The 14234-nt window shown below is 39.4% G+C and overlaps 6 protein-coding genes and 1 pseudogene across 7 annotated transcripts in view; all 7 read right to left on the reverse strand.

Annotated features, from left to right (window-relative positions):
- LOC104731710 (probable long-chain-alcohol O-fatty-acyltransferase 5) lies at positions 936-2136 on the reverse strand. The gene has a single exon (XM_010451185.2). It carries the CDS (start codon positions 2045-2047, stop codon positions 1001-1003), a length of 1047 nt encoding a protein of 348 aa, XP_010449487.1. The 5' UTR covers positions 2048-2136; the 3' UTR covers positions 936-1000.
- LOC104731720 lies at positions 2873-4398 on the reverse strand (annotated as a pseudogene).
- LOC104731742 (probable long-chain-alcohol O-fatty-acyltransferase 3) lies at positions 4537-7112 on the reverse strand. Its single transcript, XM_010451227.1, has 2 exons — positions 7043-7112; positions 4537-5857 (listed from the first exon to the last, which is right to left on the reverse strand). Exon 2 carries the CDS (start codon positions 5669-5671, stop codon positions 4646-4648), a length of 1026 nt encoding a protein of 341 aa, XP_010449529.1. The 5' UTR covers positions 5672-5857; positions 7043-7112; the 3' UTR covers positions 4537-4645.
- Positions 5936-7141, reverse strand: LOC104731729 (probable long-chain-alcohol O-fatty-acyltransferase 2). 2 transcript variants are annotated; one of them, XM_010451217.2, is made up of 2 exons: positions 6397-7141; positions 5936-6288 (listed from the first exon to the last, which is right to left on the reverse strand). In XM_010451217.2, exons 1-2 carry the CDS (start codon positions 7070-7072, stop codon positions 6044-6046), a joined length of 921 nt encoding a protein of 306 aa, XP_010449519.1. In that variant the 5' UTR covers positions 7073-7141; the 3' UTR covers positions 5936-6043. The 2 variants fall into 2 exon arrangements, with proteins under 2 accessions (XP_010449519.1, XP_010449511.1); XM_010451209.2 differs by having other exon boundaries at positions 5936-7141.
- On the reverse strand, positions 8887-10310 carry LOC104731754 (probable long-chain-alcohol O-fatty-acyltransferase 3). The gene has a single exon (XM_010451235.2). The coding sequence runs from the start codon at positions 10016-10018 to the stop codon at positions 8999-9001; it is 1020 nt and encodes a 339-aa protein (XP_010449537.1). The 5' UTR covers positions 10019-10310; the 3' UTR covers positions 8887-8998.
- LOC104731763 (probable long-chain-alcohol O-fatty-acyltransferase 1) lies at positions 10394-11488 on the reverse strand. Its single transcript, XM_010451247.2, has one exon. The coding sequence runs from the start codon at positions 11478-11480 to the stop codon at positions 10458-10460; it is 1023 nt and encodes a 340-aa protein (XP_010449549.1). The 5' UTR covers positions 11481-11488; the 3' UTR covers positions 10394-10457.
- LOC104731773 (protein ENHANCED DOWNY MILDEW 2-like) overlaps positions 11579-14234 on the reverse strand; it is a gene marked incomplete in the record, with an annotated part of 7634 nt that continues 4978 nt past the window's right edge. Inside the window, 6 exon segments of the mRNA XM_019236529.1 lie at positions 11579-13111; positions 13223-13286; positions 13381-13499; positions 13604-13675; positions 13784-13894; positions 14041-14082. Coding sequence (XP_019092074.1) covers positions 11762-13111; positions 13223-13286; positions 13381-13499; positions 13604-13675; positions 13784-13894; positions 14041-14082 — 1758 coding nt within the window.

Here is a 14234-nt window from a genome sequence, read left to right on the forward strand (position 1 = left end):
AGATTCCACCGGCGACCCCAAAAGTCTTGACGAGAGGTTGCTAAATATGGTTCCTTGAAAAATGGCTCAAGGTCGAACCCAAGAATGATGGTGAGAAAATCTTTGAGGAGCGATATGGGAATCTCAAGTGACAGGTACGCATGCAGAGGATAGAGATCCAATAGCAGATTCGAGTAAAACTTTTCTATGTGACTATTATACACATGTAAGACAACACCAAAGACTAAGACTTTAACAGCAAAAAACCATTTGGGTAAATGATCTTGAGAATTAGGTTTTCGTTGGGGATAGATGGGTAGACAAATGAAGCAAAGGAAATGGATGAGATTTAGGGGAGTTGGGAAGAGAGGACTTTTATCAAAAGCAAAGAGTATGAGCTTGAAATTAGCTTGCCATGTGAGGAAACAAGATGTGATGAAAGAGAAGCGCAGATGAGAAAAACAGAGGAAGAACAAAAAACAGAACACATACAGGAATAATAGAGATTAATCTAAAGACACCAGCTTTGAATTTTTGTGATACGTAGTAACAATAGGATACTGAGATTATTGCAGAAGCCCATGCTTTGATGAAGGTTATAAACTCTTCTTCAATCTCTCTCATATCTTTTGTTTTTTTTTTTGTTTTACTATGTTCTTGAGAATTCTTGTAAAGGTTTTTAAGTTAGTTTTTTTGCGTGTATAGTAAGTAATGGGAATGAGCTAAACCTTAAATTAAAATCATAATGTTAAGGCATGTGCTCGGAGACAACGAACCAAGTTTGCTTCTACGTTCTCTCTGATGAGGCTGGTTTTTAATGGGATCAGTGGGATGTACGATATGACAGAACACTAGTTACGTACCCACCACACTCAACTCAGTTTTTCTAGGGTCGATAAGATACATTTACGGACTTTTATGGTCCAATATTTAGGTGACATACATGGAAATAGAAATGAATGTCATGAATACTGGATTAGATAGAGATAGCAATGAGATCAACACAACAGCTTGTACTTATTTAAAACTCGTCATAGATATTACCAAGTCCCAACAAAGTAAATAACTTCTTCTTAACGAACTCAACGACCAACACAGCTTCATATGTGAATTTCTCCATCACGCCGCTCCTTCTAAGCTGAGGTGTAAACAACCAAACACCAGTCAAAAACACGAACCCCACCGTGAGCAGCCGCGAAACCACCGGACTCAACCGCCACCGCTTCGTAACCGTGGTTTTCTTCTTCACCGCCAACTCAGCCGCAGTGCAAACGCCATGTAACACAAAGAACAGTGTAACTTCTCCTGTAGGCATCTCACGTGTCATGTAAAAGAAGAGCAATTCATGAACCAAACCGGAGACGATGAACGCCACCAAGATCCCCGGAAACAGCGCCCAACCGGAACTCATTCTACGTTCAGAGACTCGCCGCATTGGAGCGTAAACGGCTGGCCGGAGAATCGCCGGAACCATGAGATTCCACCGGCGACCCCAGAAGTCTTGCAAAGATGTAGCTAAGTATGGTTTATTGGACTGTGGCTCAAGATCACACCCAAGAGAGATAAAAACAAGAACTTTGACAAAAGTTAAAATAATCTCAATCTCTAAGTAGAGATGAACAAAATAGAGACCCAACATTACAATCGGATGCAGATTTTGTCTGTAACCATACAAATGTAACAGCACACCAAAGATTGTAACTTTAATGGCGAAAACCAATTTAGGTAAATGGTTTTGAGATTTAGGGTTTTGCTGAGCCTTGATTGGGAAGCAAGTGAAGCAGAAGAACCGAGGGAGATTAGATGGAATTGGGATTAAAGGACCTTTATCGAAGGAGAAGAGGATGAGTTTGAAATTAGCGAGCCATGTGAGAAAAAACGCTGTGATTAAAGATAAATGCAAAGAAGAGAAAAACAAAGGAAGAACAAGAAACAGAGCAAGGACAGGGGAAACTGAGAGTAATCGAGGAACACCAGATTTGATTCTAGGTGGTATGTAGTAACAATAAGATATCGAGATTATTGCAGAGAACCATAATTTGATCAAGTTCTTGAGTTCCTCATCCATAGTATGCTTTTTTGGCAATCACCAAGGTTTTAACTTTGCTATATATATTAGTATATCTTTTGGTCTGTAAATGGGAAAACCCTAGTAGTTACATTTTCACAGAGACAACATCAATGACATAAAGTAGGTGAGATGTAGATTAAATACAAAGAAAAGCATTAATGTCGAGTCCTTGGGTAGTAAATGACTATCCGAAACCACACAAGTAGCTAGCTAGTGGTAAATATCTCCTTGGGATGAGGACCAGAGAAGGAATGGTTAGCCATTTGGTCCATAGTAAGTGCAACATTATTTTGGTCGCTTGAGAAAGATATTGTTTGATTCAACTCAGATTGTCCACAAATTTTTTTAAAAACTTTATTTTGCCCACACATAGATTAAATTTGTTCGTGGAAACCTAATTAATATCTAAATTTTGGCTACAACATAAACTTGTTGTCTACGTAAGTTAAATATTTGGTCCACTACGTATACTGCGTGAATATATTTCTGGTCCACCATATACATTTAGTCTACTACAAGAACCGAACTTGTGTATGATAATTTGTGGACAAATCATTTACTGATAACTCATAGTTACTACGTTGTAGTATAGACTATAGACCATGATTTTTATAACGAGTTTCTACATCCTGAAAGCATAGCTCTGCGCTAAATGCCTAAACCAACCAAAATTTAGACAAAATTTGCACTGTTGCACGTAATCATTAACTTTGAAAATATTTCCAGACGTAAGCGTAGAAACTATGACGTTTTCACGTTTTGACATTTTAGTATTTTACCAAACACGTTTTAATCGAAGATATTACTGTAATTAGTTTTCTTCCCAAATCCATAGAAAGTAATATGATTGATAAAATTAGCTATATAGAAAACATCATTAATCTACGATTTTAGCGATCTATTTCTCCAAAGGTAGAAAAGCTTGTGCTTGACGAAATCAATGGACAAAAAGGCTTCATCAGCGAGTCTCTCGATCATGCCACTCCTTGTAAGCTGAGGGAAAAACAACCAACCACCTGTCACAACCACAAAACCCACCGTGAGTAGCCGTGAAATCATCGGACACATCTTCCACCGCCGCACCAAGCTCGTCTTCTTCACCGCTCCTTCCGCGGCAGTGCAAACTCCATGTAATACAAAGAACCAAGTGACTTCTCCTGTAGGCGATTCACGTGTGAAATAGAAGAAGATCAGCTCGTGAACTGCACCGGAGACGAGGAACGACGCAAAAACCCCTAAGAACAATGCGTGATCAGAGTTCATTTTCCAACCGGCTATTCGTCGCACCGGGACGTAGACGGCTGGCCTAAGAATCGCGGGAACCATGAGATTCCACCGACGACCCCAAAAGTCTTGAAGAGAGGTGGCTAAGTATGGTTCATTGAACTGTGGCTCGAGGTCACACCCAAGAGACATACTAAGCAGAAGTTTCAAAGGAGCTAAGAGAATCTCATACTCCAAGTATATATGCAGAGAATACAGAACCAATAGCATAGTCGAAGACATATGTTGTTTGTATGCATATATTTGTAACAACACACCAAATATGGCAACTTTAATGGCGAAAACCCAGTTAGGCAACTGATCTTGAGAGTTAGGGTTTTTAGTGGCTTAATGGGGAAGCAAGTGAAGCAGATGAATTGAGAGATATTAGGTGGAGTTGGGAAAAGAGGACCTTGGTCGAAGGAGAAGAGGATGAGCTTAAAATTGGCCAGCCACGTGAGGAAAAAAGCAGTGGAACCAGAGAAGTGAACAGAGGAGAAAAACAGAGGAAGAAGAAGAAACAAAACACATATGGGAAGAACAGAGAGTAATCGAAAGACACCAGCTTTGACTCTAGTTGGTAAGTAGTAACAATAAGTAACTGAAATGAATGCTGAAACCCAAACCTTAATGAAGTTCTTGAGTTCTTCCTCCATCTCTCGAGATCTTCTTTTTTTTTCTCCTTTTGAGTAACCGAGGTTTTGATTTTATCTAGTTGTTACATACTTTGAATTATCAAATATAAATTCGATAAACCAAATAACTTGCAATTTGACGACTTGATAGATTGTAAAAAGATTCGGACAAAGAAACAACTAGTTTTGCAGCGCTCTCTCTTTCTTCATGCCTACTCTCCATGAGATCCGGAAGGATTTGGTTTGGTCTGATTGAAACAGCTCTGATTCTTGCTTCTAAGTAGTAGCAACCGTAAGTTCAGGAGAAGGTTAATGTAGAAATCCTAATCTTGGTGCTCTAAATTTCTTGCAAACATCGAGGTTTTGTTTTCTTGGGTGCAATTTCAATCATTGTTGAGTAGAAATGTCTGGCAAGAAGATCATCCAGACTTCAATATTAATTATTTGACCAATGATTAAATAATCTACAGTTGCACGATTTGACATCTACTAACCCCCACTGGTGACTAATCACACGTGAAACAACCTCTCTCAAGCTTGATATATATAGGTTTGATTTTTCTATTAGGTCTATATAACCCAAAAGTATAGTCTTTCAATTTATGATTTTGTAATCATTTGATGAACGAGTAGATTATCTGACCAAAGTATGATTTACTAATCCAGCTATAGAAGAAGAAACACATTAATCCATAAATCATGATTCAGCGTTATAAAATAACTTGCGGTTGAAGAAATCAATGGGCATTAAGGCTTCGTTAGCGAGTCTCACGACCATGCCACTCCGTATAAGAGGAGGGAAAAACAACCAACCACTCGTCCCAACCACAAACCCCACCGTGAGAAGCCGTGACACCATCGGACTAACTCTCCACCACCGCCTCACAAACTTCTGCTTCTTCACCGCCACTTCCGCCGCCGTGCAAACTCCATGTAACACAAAGAACCAAGTGACTTCCCCTGTAGGCATGTCACGCGTTATATAGAAGAAGATCAGCTCGTGAACCGCACCGGAGACCAGGAACGTTGCGAAAACTCCCAAGAACAAAGCCTGATCGGAGTTCATTATCCGTTGGGCAAGTCGCCGGACCGGGGTATAAACGGCCGGCCGGAGGATCGCGGGGACCATAAGATTCCACCGGTGACCCCAGAAGTCTTGAAGAGAGGTGGCTAAGTATGGTTCATTGGACTGTGGCTCTAGATCGCACCCAAGAGTGATAAGGACCAATACTTTAACGAGCATTAAAGCAAACTCAAGCTCCAAGTATATATGCAGAGAATAGAGAACCAATAGCACAGAAGGAGACATATATTGCTTGTATTCATACATATGCAACAACGCACCAAACATGGCAACTTTAATGGCGAAAACCCATTTAGGCAACTGATCTTGAGATTTAGGGTTTTGTAGTGGCTTAATTGGGAAGCAAGTGAAGCAGATGAAACGGGAGAGAGTTAGGGGAAGTGGAGAAAGAGGACCTTGATCGAAGGAGAAGAGTATGAGTTTGAAATTTGCAAGCCATGAGAGGAAAAATGCTATGGATCCAGAGAAGTGAACAGAGGAGAAAAACAGAGGAAAGACAAGAAACAGAACACAAACAGGAAGAACAGAGAGTAATCGAAACACACCAGCTTTGATTCTTGCTGATATGTAGTAACAATAAGATATCGAGATTGTTGCTGAAATCCAAACCTTGATGAAGTTCTTGAGTTGTTCATCCATCTCTCTAGATCTTGTTTTTTCTTTTCCCAAGGCTTTTGACTTTATATGATGTGTAAATAAAATAATACGGCTGAATCAAACATGTTTCCGAATAGAAAATTCGGACAAATAAAGCTGTAGGTCTTGCCTCTCTCAATATCTCAACTCTCCTCCAGTAGATCCGGAAGAAGTGTGGTTGAAACGGCTCTGATATAAAAGAATTCAACAAAGAAAATTTAATTGAAAAATTGTCATTTTCTTCAATTGAATTAAAAAAAAAAAAAACACAATAATCATTGACTTCATTGGAGTGTCCAAATTTGTAACGCATGTGAGGCTTTGGCGATAATAACAATGATGAGGATAAAGAGAAACTCTTCTTCTAATTAGACGTTACATTAAAAATATGGACAACATGTGTTTAACAACGTCAATCACCAATAAACATTCATTTATCACCCTCTTATGCACATCATTTCTCAACACTTGAGGGTAAAACAACCAACCGGCAGTAACGAGCACAAACGCCGCAACCGCAAGACCCGAGACCGCCCGGTGCGGCCGAGGAAGCCACCGCGTCCTCTTTATAGCTATCTCCGCGGAAGTTACAACTCCATGCAACAGAAAGAAGCAAGTGACTTCCCAAGTTGGAGGTTTACGGATCAAATAAAAGTAAATCAGCTCATGCGTTAACCCTGAGACAAGAAACGTGGCTAACATTCCAGCATAGAAAGCCAAGTGTAGACCTAGTAACGGTGCAGTAACTCGCTGAACCGGTACGTGAACGGCTGGACGGAGTACGGCTGGGACCATGAGGTTCCATCTACGGCTCCAGAAGTCTTGTAAAGAAGTGGCTAAGTAAGGTTCATTGAAGACCGGTTCGAGATCACAACCAAGAAGTGTAGAGAGCAAGGCACGGACGAAGACTAAGATAAGTTCTGCCTCAAGGTAAACATGGATGATAAAGAGAGCCAAGAAAGCGGACTGGGATCTATCATAGTTGTTACTATACAAATGTAATATGAAGGAAAATATCAAAAGTTTGATAGCAAGAACCCATTTGGAGATAGGTTTGTTGTAGATTCGATTTGAAGAAGGGTTTCGAATATTGGTTTTGATGGGGAAACAAGAGAAGCAGAAGAAACGGGAGAGATTTGAGGGAAGTGGGCTTAGAGGTTCTTGATCAAAAGCGAAGAGAAGGAGCTTGAAATTTGCGAGCCATGTGAAGAAGAAAGCTGAGATAGCGCAGAAGTGAACAGAAGAGAGGAGGAGGGGAAGAAGAAGAAAGGTGATGAAGATGGGAAGAAGAGAGAGGAGACGTATAAAACCCTTGGGGAGTTTTGAAGAGATGTAGTAACAGTAAGATATGGAGATTAAGGCAGAGATCCATACCTTGATTAAGTTTGTCAACTCTTCTTCCATCTCTCTCTTTCTCTCTTGGTTCTGTCGGTTGCTAATTGTGTGCAGAAATCGACTTATGTAGTATTTATCCAAAAGGACATGGAAAAATGTCAAAATCCATAAATGGTATTACGTTTCATTTTCACATTTGTCAAGTTTGCGTCATTTTCTATTTTGATTTATTCAAAAGAATATTTCAAATGTTGTGAAAAATAAATAAAGAGGACAACAGATAGAGGGTTTCTTGTTTTTATATATTGGTTTTTAACTTAAGTGAAATATTATATCATTCAATTAATTGATGATTTTTAAATAACAAATTTTCTCTAATAAAAGTCATATCAAATGGGCAATAGTAAATATCATGATATTGTTGTCGAAGACTCTAAAAGTTGGAAAAAAATATGATGACAGAAGAATCTTGATCTTTTGTAAGCTATTAATTCTTCATCATCCTATTCTTGACCAAGTAAAAAGTAGAATTGTAAAAAGAAAAACTCAAATAAAACAAGAAAGACTGGTCATGAAAACAAGTTGGCTAAATCGCTGAAGAGTCTATCACGTATTTTCCTAAGGAAAAATGTCATTTGGCCATTTAAATCATGAACTTTGTTGTAGGCCATTTAAAACATCAACTTTTGTTGTCTAGTTTTTTTAAACATAAAATTTCGTTGACCAAGCTAAAAAAACATGACGTTAAATCTGATAATTGACCTACTAATACACGTTACTATGCCGTTAATCACTCTGTTACTGATAAAACGACGTTGTTTTAATTCGAAAAAATTTCATTTAAACTATAAACTTTTAAATATAGGCCATTTAAACCAGGAACTTGTAAATATATGTCATTTAAACCATGAACTCTCAAATTTATGTCATTTAAACTATAATACATGAAAAAGTGATCAATCCTACAAACTCTAGTGCAGTGTTCTAAAACAAGATGATCAATCCTTCAAACTCTAGTGTCGTGTCCCAATAAATGAAAAAGACTCAAGACAAAAACAAAAAGACGCAAAATACATGAAAAAGATCAAAAAAGGATGAATTGTTTTTCTTCTTTCTCTTTCTCATAATCGCATCATGAGGCAGAGCCGAAGAAAGAAGATTCAAAGAAAAAAAAAAAAGAGACTAAACTAGGGTTAAACGAGTTAGCCGGTTAAGCTTATATACTTTTGTGGTTTCTAATAAACCAATCAGTCTGATTACCGAACCGAACCGAACAAAAATCTGATTATCCAAATCAATTGCACCAAACGGTTAGGCTTCTCTTCGGTTTGCTCCGATAACTAAAATTTTCAGGTTGTTTGGTTTTCATTGAACCCCAGAGCAAGTTCGTTGTTTAAATGACATAAATTTGAAAGTTCATGGTTTAAATGACATACATTTACAAGTTCATGGTTTAAATGACCTATACTTAAAAGTTCATGGTTTAAATGACATTTTTTAAAACTAAAATTTCCATTAAAATGACGTCGTTTTATCAGTAACAGAGTGATTAACGGCATAATAACATCTGTTTATAGGTCAATTTTCGGATTTAACGTCATGTATTTTTTGGCTTGGTCAACGAAACTTCATGTTTTAAAAAGCTAATCAACAAAAGTTCATGTTTTAAATGGTCTACAACAAAGTTCATGGTTTAAATGGCCAAAATTTAAAAGTTCATGGTTTAAATGACATTTTTCCCTTCTTCCTAATGTTTGTCTATCTAATTTCTTCAGAATTTTTCGAATATTACGATTATGGTTCCTCTTCATTAATCATATGATCAATACTCGTTGATCTATATAAACCAAAGACGTCTCTACCATTTGACATGTAACCCACAATTCACTTAACCTTTCTTTAGTGTCATTTTGAAATTTTACGAAGTAATATGATTTGATAATCAAGCTATAGAATAGAAACACATTCACACTTGAATAATGATATAGCGATTCATCACCTAAGAGTAAAAAGCTTGTGCTTGACGAAATCAATGAACAAAAAGGCTTCGTTAGCGAGTCTCTCGATCATGCAACTCCTAATAAGAGGAGGGAAAAACAACCAACCACTCGTCACAACCACAAACCCCACCGTGAGAAGCCGTGATACTATAGGACTCACTCTCCACCACCGCTGCACCAAACTCGTCCTCTTCACCGCCACTTCTGTGGCAGTGCAAACTCCATGTAACACAAAGAACCAAGTGACTTCCCCTGTAGGCATCTCACGCGTCATATAGAAGAAGATCAGCTCGTGAACCGCACCGGAGACAAGGAACGTTGCGAGAACTCCCAAGAACAAAGCCTGATCGGAGTTCATTATCCGTTTGGCAAGTCGCCTGACCGGAGTGTAAACGGCCGGACGGAGGATTGCGGGGACCATAAGATTCCACCGGTGGCCCCAGAAGTCTTGAAGAGAAGTGGCTAAGTATGGTTCATTGGACTGTGGCTCTAGATCGCATCCAAGAGTGATAAAGACCAATACTTTGACGAGCATTAAGGCAAACTCAAGCTCCAAGTATATATGCAGAGAATAAAGAACCAATAGCACAGAAGGAGACATATATTGTTTGTATTCATACATATGCAACAACGCACCAAATATGGCAACTTTAATGGCGAAAAACCATTTGGGGATTTGATTTTGAGGGTTAGGGTTTTGTTGAGGCTTGATAGGGAAGCAAGTGAAGCAGACGAATCGAGGGAGATTTGAGGGAAGTGGGACGAGGGGGCCTTGATCGAAACAGAAGAGGATGAGTTTGAAATTTGCGAGCCATGAGAGGAAAAATGCTGTAAGTTCAGAGAAGTGAACAGAGGAAAAAAACAGAGGAAGAACAAGAAACAGAACACAAACAGGAAGAACAGTGAGCAATCGAAAAACACCAGCTTTGATTCTAGTTGATATGTAGTAACAATATGATATCGATATTATTGCTGAAAACCAAACCTTGATGAAGGTCCTGAATTCGTCCTCCATGTCTCTAGATCTTGTTTTTCTTTATTTCTCCCAATCACCAAGGGTTTGACTTGATAAGATGTGTATTTTTAAAATAATAAAGATTGAATCAAACACATTCAGAATAGAAAATTGTGGAAATAAGATATCACAGCTACACATTGTTAACAGAGTCGGACTATTAATAAACTAGTTTTGCCTCTCTCTGCATCTCTAGATTTATCATTCGTTAGAAATCTTTTTAGACACATTGTTTGAGGTTTACGTGTTCTTGTCTTCATGACGTTTCTTAGATTCTGCAAACCATATGATTAGATTTGTTTCGCTTTAAGAATGCTTCGTACTACACACAACGTGTCTCACACTTCTATATTCGGTTTTTTCACACATACTGAAGAGAAACTAAGTTTAGCCTTTGCATTGAAAAAAACAAAACAAAAAAGAATCATGGAGAAGTGAATTACTTGCGTTTGGCAAAGTCAATAACTGATAAACATTCACCAATCGCTCTCTCATGAACATTGTTTCTCAGTATTTGAGGAAGGAATAGCCAAACGCCCGTAAGACTCACAAACGTCAACACTGCAAGACCAGAGACAGCCCGGTGCGGTGGCCTCCACCAGTGTGTTCTCTTCACCGCTATCTCAGTGGCTGTTGCAGCACCGTGCAAGACAAAGAAACAAGTGACTTCCCAAGTTGGAGGCTGACGGCTCATGTAAAAGAAGATCACCTCATGCATCACGCCCGACACAAAGAAGGAGGCCATGACCCCAGCAAACATAGCCCCGTCTGAACTGAGTAAGTGTTTGAAAAAACGCTGAACGGGGATGTGCACGGTTGAGCGTAGGACGGCTGAAACCATGAGGTTCCATCTGCGGCTCCAGAAGTCCTGTAAAGAGGTGGCTAGGTAGGGCTCATTGAACACTGGCTCGATGTCACAGCCAAGAAGAGTAGATACCACGGCCCCAACAAACACCAAGACAAGTTCCACCTCAAGGTATAAATGGAGACAATAAAGAGCCAAGACAACGAACCGAGGCAAACCATCCCTGTATTCATAGACATGTAACAAGACGCCCAAGGCCAAAAATTTGACAGCCAGGACCCATTTAGGCATAGGTTCATTCTTACAACGAAGATTCTTGATCGCATCTGGAGAAGGGGTTTTTCTGATTTTGATGGGTAAACATGCATAGCATATGAAACGGGAGAGTTTAGGGGGAAGTGGACACAAAGGTCCTTGATCAAAGGCAAAGAGAATAAGTCTGAAGTTTGCGAGCCATGAGAGAAACAGAGCTGAAAGGGCGCAAAAATGCACAGAAGAGAGTAACAGAGGAAGAAGAAGAAACAGAATGCACATTGGAAGGATAGAGAGGAGACGAAGAACACCTTTGGAGATTTTAGATGATATGAAATAACAGTAAGATAAAGATATTAACGCATAGATCCATACCTCGATTAACTTTCTTAAGTTTTCTTCCATTTCTCAGATCTGTTTGTTTCCAAATTCTGTGGAAGCACCAGTGTGTATTAAAGAATTACCACAAAAATATGCCTTGAAAGTTTTAAACGACAACAGAAGGCTGGCTTCCTTTTTCTTTATAATATTATTTAACAGCCAAAAGGCCCACTAGCTCTAGACATGAGTGGCAGAGAAAAGTTCTAGATTTCTTCTCTTCTTCCTACAATTAATTTCAGAGAGTGATACACAAAAGATCTATCAAACTATAAATGTTGCAACAACAAGGATAGTTAGTGCTAAGTCTAGTCATCAATCCAACCGCCAGATCGACTAATATAAGGGTAGTTTGGGTTCGGGCCAGGTGCAAAACCCCTTGGACTCATTTCAAAGTCACTAGGTGGTGGAGGTGGAGGTGGTGGCGGTGGCGGTTGCAGTGGAAAGCCATGAGGATCGAAGAGATTGTGTCCACTAGGTTGCATTGGAGGCTGAGATGGGAAAGAGCTCATCCTCTGGTAATTCATCTGATCGAAGTGAGGCGCATAACGTTGTTGCAATAGATATGTATTGTCCATCAGATTTGGAGGAGGAGGAGCTAACATGGGGTCCAAGTGCCCAACGTATTGCTGTGAATACTCTCTTGGACTAACCCCTCTACTGAGGTCTGAATATCCTCGGAAATCAAACTGATCCGGTATGAAATGAGGATCCGGCATTCTGTAGCCTCCACCAAGGCCATACTTAGCAGCAAGACCATCGTCGAAATGGGATAAAGTTGCACCATGAGATGGTTCAAAAGCTTCAAACGGCTTCTGACCCGTATTTGCTGGCGATGGACGGACAGTGTAGATGTCCTCTCTAGAAGATCTTACAGAGCTTGGCCTATTCAGTGTCACTTCAGGTTTTCCAATGCCCTGCACTTTACCATCAGGTTCTCTAATATTCTTTCCCAAGTTACTTTTTGTCCTCGTTATTGTAGGCAGAGATACTTCTACAGTCTCGTGAGGTCTTTGAGATGTTGTATTGGAAATTGATGTGCAGACATCATATATATCATCTGGGGAAGCCCTAACAGGACTCTGCCAATCAGATGACATTTCGGGAATTTTTACTTTGATGCTCTCTTGTGCTCTATTCAAGTCTGCTCGATCCTCTTCCATGTCATTGCTCTTCAAATCCACATCATTAGCATCCACGGACTTCCCAAGCTTCCTACCAGAGCAGTCTTTGGTCTTTTCCTCCTTTTCCAGCTGACTTCTCTTTGACAAGTGATCTGACTGATGTACACGTGCTATAGCTTCCCGTGTTTCGATTTTCTCAGAGAGCAAAATGTTAGTAACACACTCAGCTACCTCAATTTCATCCTGTTCCATAGGAACATCTTCGTTGTCCAATGTGGAAGGACTATCTCTAGGAATAGTAGTACACATGCCCACAAAAGCTCCAAGTGGATGCAAAGATCCGTTTGCTTCTTCTTCTACTTTCCCTAAATTTGAGCTCCCCACATCTCTAAACAAGTGGCAATGCTTTTCCGCTATTTTCTTGTGCTTGGCTGCAAAGTCGGACCGACTCCAGAGAGAAAGCGGCGGAGGAACATTGTTCCAGTCTTCCAATTGTTTGTCTTCCTCATTGACAGAACCAGGCAGGTAAAATGACTGAAAGGAATAGACAAGAAAACAAAACATTAATAGAAACTCAAGAAAGGCTCAATCTCTCAGAAAGCTAAATCAAGAGAGGGCAAACCAAAAGAAGAGCGAATGATTTACATTTCCAGATAGGAACGTTTTATCCTCCCATATGAGCACATAAGATGACTTCTTTTTATCTAACCTGTTGAGAAAAGTGAGAGATTTAACAAAAGAGGGAGAGAAGAGTCGTTAAGAAATGGTACAGAGGAGCAGATGAGATAGATGGAAACTGAAACCTTTCAGTCTCCGGAGGAACAATGAGGATGAGAATCTTTGGGCGAAACTCAAGAGCCTTAGCAATAAACTTGTTTGCAAGAGAAGCATTGACTCCAAATGGTGGATTTAGCCCCATAATCTACTCATAATGCCAAAAATATAAATAGTTGGATACAACCCAAACTATTTCAATGTCACGGGAGCTAACACAAGGTTCAGATTAAAAGGAAATTTGTATCTTACCAGCTTTGAACCTGGTTCCAAGTCATCTTTGCGTACAGTCATCCAATCCTTTCTCTCAAAATTGAAAGTATTCTGAAAGTAAGATAAATTAATTCAATGAATATTCTTAGAAGACTGATGAATAATAGAACACACTACGATCCAGTATATGTTGTTTCCGTGTCAGTGAGAAGACTTTACCTTCGATTGAATAAGATCATAATTTTTATATAAGCATTTCTTCCCCGTTTCTTCAAGCTTCGTTTTCATCAAACAGCTGAAGTCATTAGCGCCACAACAGAAGTCGACTATCTGTTGGAAGAGATACCAGAAACCAGACATCATTGTTTATGCGCAAGAAATTGATCATAATACTAACAATATCATACTTCAGAATTGTAAGACACGTAAACAAAAAAATTAAACCCGAACAGATAACGTTTGTGAGCAAATCTCACCATATCACCATCTTCTGCATACCAATGGAGCCTATCAACAATCTGCATGACAAAGTAATAGGGTCCGATCAGGCATCAAGCTTCAGATACATGAGCCAGAGTTTAACAGTGTATAAAAAGCAGGTGGCAGAAAGTGTAAGCCAACAGCATAATAATCCTCACAGAAGACAGATTAAGTAAGCTAATTGAAAAGG

Source organism: Camelina sativa, chromosome 2, assembly GCF_000633955.1.
Source record: "Camelina sativa cultivar DH55 chromosome 2, Cs, whole genome shotgun sequence".
Lineage (NCBI taxonomy): Eukaryota > Viridiplantae > Streptophyta > Magnoliopsida > Brassicales > Brassicaceae > Camelina > Camelina sativa.